The following is a 6,850-nucleotide window of genomic DNA, read 5'->3' on the forward strand; positions in this document are numbered from 1 at the left end:
AGTGACATTTACAAAGTGATGACTTTTACAGGAGAAAGGAAGTGAGCAGATTCCTGAGAGGCAGAGGAGATACAATTTAATTTCCTTCATACATTAAAAGTAAATTGACTTAGTTAGGCTTTTAGAATTTTAAAGTAGAATTTTATCTAACAAAACATTTCAGTAATAGTGGGAATAAATGTGGGTGAAAATAGTGAAAATTGAAATTAAAAAGTGAACATCATGTAGGGGATAAAAAAATCATTATTTAGTTATCATTGTCAATCTTTTGTAATAAGAAGAAAAGTTTTAGTGTTATTTGGAAAGTAAATTCTGAACATTAATTCCTGACCACCCCCCCCCCAAAGATAGTATTTGTTTAAATACTTTAAGGAAAACTGGCTGTGTTTCATGAAGATTTACTCTTGAATAAAGTGTCCTACCATTGAAATCTGTAGAACTGTAATATAAGCACCTTCAAAGAATGATGTATTTCATTCAGATATATCCTACTGGAGTCATCCTTTGGCTGAATATGCCTGGCAAACTCACTGTAGGGGCTAGAGAGATATCTGGTCACACAATTGAGCTCTGCCCATGGGATCCACTATACATGCAGGTCTTAAAGGTAAACTACCATAAAGTGTGATAGCTAAAAATTCTATGATATTTAATGAAGTCTACATTACAGGAGAAGGCTTAATCTCTCTTTTCAAAGCAACATGGTCTTCTAAGAAATACAAATTGTTTCTTGCACTGTAAGGCACTGCGTTGGGGGAGGCAGGTAGCAAGCACAAAATCAGGTCTCTCCTTATAAACATTTAGCACTTTTTGTACAAATTAATTTCTTGTTTTTACATCATCATTATATATCTAATTCAAATTTCTGAGACTATAAATTCAGTGAGTTATTCATATTGTATTAAAAATCCTTGTAGCTCTTAATACATTGGCAAACTTTCCAACTTTAAACTTTTACGCATTAATAAAATATGATATTCAACTACAAATGGTCAACTTGAGTTTTCCATTATTGCAAGGCAGAATCCAGTGTGAAATTACAGCTCTCACCACATGCTTATAACTACCATCCTACTACTTAGAGCAACTCTATAGGTGTTTCATGGAATGCATGGGCAGGCTATGGTTTCCTAAGAAAGCTGACACATAAGTAAGCAATGTCCCAAAGAAATTCCTATCATGATGTAGATACTAATACTTTACATCAGGCCAGAAACTCATTTCATCATAAATAATGCATCAACTATTTTTACAAATATTGGTTTATTAAGAATCATCATAAAACTGTAGGAAGTACACAGAAGCACATCTTTCAATTGTGATTATATATTCTTTTTTTTTTTTTTTTTTAAAAGAGTAAGGATTTATTTTATATAATCAAGATAATATAATGATTACATTTAAGAAAGTTAACATTAATTGTATAATGCCATTTAATATGCTGTTCATATTTGAGTTGCCTCAATTGTTCCAAAAAAAGTCTCATAGCTGGGCTTTTTGTTTCCTTAATCTGTGTTCTAACCAGGATTTGTACATTGCATTTGGTTATTCTTTTTTTTTTTTTTTTAATTTTTTATTTTTATTTATTTATTTTTTTTTAAATTAATTTATTTACTTTTTAAATACATTTGTCTCTGCCTTCCCCCCCCTCTTTCCCTTGCCCCCTCCCACCTTCCCTCCCTCAGCTCTTCCCCTTTGGTTTTGTCCATGAGTCCTTGCTATATGTTCCTTGACTTTCCCCTTCCCTTCCCTTTCCCTGCACCCCCTTCCCTCTTGTCTCTGTTGATTTCTTTTCCTTTCAGTGTTGCTGGTCATTCTTCCTTGAAACAATTTTACTAACTGCCCTGAATATACGCACACAAGTTTATAAGTGGGCTTATGTCTTTTCCCTTTCAGCTGTCCTCACATCCTTTTGGAAACAGATAGGCAAAAGTGTATAAGAAAACAAAAAGTAGAACACTTCATTTGATATTATTTCCAGCACATCTACTGCCAATGAAGAATTATTACTCAAAAGGGACCAGTAAAGCAGGCAACAATAATCAGAGTTGAAATATTGGGAGAAAGGAGTAGGTTTAATCTAAGACTATCTAATTTTCGATAAACACTGGAAATTTACAGGGAAATTTGAAATGCTACTTGACACATTTTCTAAACTAAATTATGCAGATATAAAACTTCTTTGCAAGCATTATGAGAGAAAGGAATACTAATTTTATAAACATTTTAATTTTTTCTAGTTATCTGTGTATTAAAAACCTGATGTCTTAATATTTGCAACTTTTACTTTACTATCTTTGCATAACTGGAATGCATATATTTTTCATAGTTATATCATAAGGGGATTGACAGACCCAGAGACAACTGGACTAGACTGTACAGCAGGGTCTTACATCAGAGACCAGGCTTTGAGTCTTCTCTGGAACCTACTAGGTTGTGTCGTCTTAGTCACCTAGGTGAGTTTCTTTCCCTCTCACTCTCCAAAAGAGAGCTCTGCATCTCCCTCTCGGAATCCCTGGGAGTAACATAGTCAGCCTTGAGCAAATGGCAATTGTTGATTTTTTGTTAAGGACAAATAACAGTAAAAATAACATTTGCACAGTGGCTTCGCTTTTTCCTTTGGCTTGTTCTTGGAGACAGAATTATTAGACGCCTGTCATGACTGAAACTTCACTTATCACCATGGACATAATCTGGCTGTAAAACCTTTTTAAACTGGTTCTATAATATTTCTGAAAAGTAAAAATTTGCTAATACATGTCAAAGTATTCAAGGTCCTATTCTAAACATACTCCTTACTAGTCTTTTCTTATAGCTAACACCCAATATGTTTGCAGCAGCAAAATCCAAATGAGATACTTTATCAAAAGCCTCAGATGACTGTGTAATAATAGCAATTATTTCAATTCACTGAGGATCTAGTTAGCACATACCAGGCACTTGGCTGGCCACTTTACAAAAGCTATGTCATTTAACTTTCAGAATTACACTGTGAAGTAGATGGTATTATCACCATGTTACAACTAAGCAAAGTGGGCCCAGGGCAGCTAGCTGATTTTATCTTCTATCACATAGCTAAGAAATCACAGACCATAAATGAAACCCAAGTCTGTCTGACTAATCTCTGTCTAAATCAACTGACTTGTCTTTCCACCTCCATATACTTACTTTCCCTGGGGATATAATGATCTAACTGTACATCTCTATCAGAAATATCCAATGAGAATCTAAAACCCCTGAAATTTATTCCAAAAACTACATGTATATGTTGTTCACTGATTAGACTCAAGGTGTCAAGAATACAGTATTTCAGGGTAAGAGCTTCAATTACAGAAAGGTGACCTAAGCTATGTCTTACTAAAAAAAAAAATCTAGTAATAAATCAAAATAGAATTGTCCCCTCTTTGAAAAACATATATAATTTATGTATTTCGGAGGTATGCTAAAAAAGAAGGGTTAGTAAGATTTAAGGTTGATTTCGCCTGCTACCTACTTACTAAGCGAAGCAACTAAATGGCTCTGGCTTAAAACTGCCCTGGTCGGTGGCTCAGTTGGTTGGAGCATTGTTCTGTAAACTGAAAGGGCTGTGGGTTGTGGGTTTGATAACCGGTTAGGGCACATATCTACACTGTGGGTTCGATCTCCAGTTGGGGAGCATACAGGAGGCAACCAATCGATGTTTCCTCTCTCACATTGCTGTCTCTCTCTCTCTCTCTCTCTCTCTCCAATCAACAAATATCCTCAAGTGAGGATTATAAAACAAAACAAAAAAATCTCCAGCATCTTAGTGGTATATATATATATATATATATATATATATATATATATATATATATATATATATAAATAAAAGACTGTTAGTGTTCAAAACAAAAACAAGGAAACACTGAAATTAGTTACTGGCAAGCAAAGGAAAAGCAGGCACAAGTAAAACCGTAAAGTTAATTGGTCTTAATTAAGCAACAACTCAGCCAACAGCAAAGTTTGAATACTCTGTTTTGAGAGTAACCAGGCCTATTTATGTTAAAAGGTCCTCAGGGAACTGGCTACGGGATGTTTCTCAGGTTGGCCTTAACATCATGGCTACATGATGAATTTTCAAGGATACTCTGGCCCTCTTAGTTTGCTTTTCTAAAGGGAATTTATAGCTCATCAATTCTTAGCACAATTTGAGGTTTAGATCTGCTCTAGAAACTGCAATCTAGATTAGAACAAGCAATACCATGGGAAGTGGAATACAACATATCCAAAGATGAACTGTGATAATTTTTTTCCTGCTGCATTCACATTATCACAGGGGGCATACACTTGCGCCTGCACAAGTGGTAACCACTGTTTCACCATGTTATCAAAATTGTGTGACTCATTTATTCTACTTATTGCTACAGTTCAGAGAATAAGTATCATTCTTTTCATACTTTGATTTTAGAATATTTTATAATGCAACCCATCTTCCTAGGTTCTTTGTTAATAATTAGGCATTCAACCAAAGACTTTTCTCCTTAGCTAAAGGTCAACATACGTATCCAAAGTCTAACTCCAAGGGGAGGGAAAAGAAGGTTAAAACTTACTGAAAGAAAGCTTTGTCTGGTATATTAACACAATGGAATACTACTCAGTCATAAAAAAGAAGGAAATCTTACTCTTTATGACAGCATGGATGGACCTGAAGAGCATTATGCTAAGTGAAATAAGCCCGTTAGAGGAAAGTCAAGTACATAACATTTCACTCATATGTTTAACCTAATGAACAATATAAACTAACAAACAAAATAGAAACAGACTCAAGGGTAGAGAACAAACTGTCACAAGGAAGGGTTTTGCAGGGTTGGGTGAAAAAGAGGAAGGGATTTAGCAAAACAAAAACAAAAACAAAAATAAAACAAACCTCATAGACACAGAAAACAGTATGGTGATTACCAGAGGGAAAGGGAGGTAGAAGAGGCTAAAGGGTGATAAAGGGTGACCGAAGGAGACTTGACTTTGGGTGGTGAACACAAAAATACAATATACAGATGATGTATTATAGAATTGTATACTGGAAACCTATATAATCTTATTAGCCAATGTCACCCCAATAAATTCCATTAAAATAAAACAAAAAAATTAAAACTGTGCTTGCCATTTGTTTGAAAAAAGAAAAAGAAATAAAGAAATGATGTACAGAAGGGGACAGGGGAAGAGAACAAAAGGGGCCTCGAGTCTACCAAGAAACGTCCCACTGGCTGCAAGGTGGGTGTCCAGCCTTGCTAGGCGAATCCTAACTTGCAGGCAGTGCAAAATAAGAGCAGACATGAGATAGCAATTCATGCACTTCCAATTAAAAATGTTTGTTCTGAGAATGTAGTCAACTTTGACAGTGTTACTTTTAGAGGCAGGTAGGTGGTATTTCACGAAGAAATCAAAATAACTTTCCTACTCATCAATTAGTTTTGCCAGATCTGATAAAATCTAGAAATGACCGAGTTCTAAGTTTGTGTGTTATTGCACTCAATGAAGCTATAATAAATAGCAGTAAAATTGTCCTCTTCCCAAAATAGTTAGAAGCAGAGATTTAATAAGTTTTCTCAAACTGTCTTGACATTCGCTAATTTACAACAGAATAAGTGATCAAAGTGGGAGAGTGGGTATTAAACCACCAGTAGTAGACTTGTGAAATTATCTTGTAGTATGCAAATTTCATCACACACCCAAAGTATTAGATGTGCATTGTTCTAACAAAAAGACCAAAAAAAGGGGAGGGGGTGGAGAGCAGGCAGGGCTGACATTCTGCAACAGAGGACATCCCATACTCTACCTGTGCCCACCAGGAGGGCCCTAGGCTCACAGCTGCGGATGCAGTGCAGGAGGGTGTTGGAGCGAATGTTGGAGTTGAGGAAGGCCACCGCGCAGCCCAGCTTGGCCAGATCGAACCACATGTGGACAAAGTCGGGCTCATTGTTCATCAGCAGAGCCACAACGTCCCCCCTTTTCAGTGTGGAATAGTTCAGGAAGACACAGGCTACTTTGTTGCTCCTTTTGTCCACGTCCTCATAGGTGAAGATGTCTCCCTCGTAGATGATTAAAGTTTTCCGGGGTTGCTTCTTGGCATGGCTCAGAAATTTATCCAGGACAGTGACCAGCCACCCTTTCTGGCTGTACAGCTTCAGCCGAATTCCACAGTATACTACCTTCAGCAAGTACCAGAAGTCGTTCCAGAAGTAAGGGAACAGGAGTTTCTGCACGAAGTGCAGTAAGACTGCTCCAGCCCCAAGTCCTGATATCCATGGCAGGATCATGGGAGCCACAGGACCAGAAGACCCTTCTGATCCCAGCCCTGCCAAGTGAGTGTTCTTCTCCAGGTCAGCTCTCAGGGCTCAGTACTGGCACCTGCAGTTTGTACCAGCCTTTGGGGGTGGAGTGGTGTGGAGTTGGAGGGGGGCGGGAGGGGGAGGGAAGGGGGGCGGGGGGAGGGGGGGGAGAGAGAGAGAGAAACTTGTGAAACAGAATTAGGAGTTTTCGAAGAGAAGCTTGCAGCACAGGAGAGGCTGCCAAGAATAAGACTTGAGATGCCTGGTTTCTGGGAAGAGAGAGAGGGATTCTGGAGAAATCAACACAGGCAGCCACAGAGGCCTCGGAGCAAAGCCTTGGCTCGGTGGCAGTTTCGCTGCACCTTCCAGCCCCCTCCTCTGGCGGGCTGGGTCAGTCCCCAGCGTCTTGGCGGCCCTGAGCAAGCCCCACCACCTCAGCAAAGTAAGTTCAGGACAGAGGCTCTCCTCGGAGTAGTTTTTCCAGCGGCTGCGACTTGGAGGCCGAAACGGAACAGGCAGAAACTGGTGTGCGGACGGCTGAGAAATCAGAGCCCTTTGCG

The 6,850-nt window shown here is 38.3% G+C and overlaps 1 protein-coding gene across 1 annotated transcript in view; it reads right to left on the reverse strand.

The window, feature by feature from the left end:
• The window catches only part of SLC27A6 (solute carrier family 27 member 6), an 82,412-nt gene extending 76,134 nt beyond the window's left edge, over positions 1 to 6,278 (reverse strand). Inside the window, 1 exon segment of the mRNA XM_054589318.1 lies at positions 5,798 to 6,278. Coding sequence (XP_054445293.1) covers positions 5,798 to 6,278 — 481 coding nt within the window.
• Positions 6,279 to 6,850: the final 572 nt, after the last annotated feature.

Source organism: Pteronotus mesoamericanus, unplaced genomic scaffold (genome assembly GCF_021234165.1).
Source record: "Pteronotus mesoamericanus isolate MK-2021 breed Mesoamerican mustached bat unplaced genomic scaffold, CSHL_Meso_final scaffold_167, whole genome shotgun sequence".
NCBI lineage: Eukaryota > Metazoa > Chordata > Mammalia > Chiroptera > Mormoopidae > Pteronotus > Pteronotus mesoamericanus.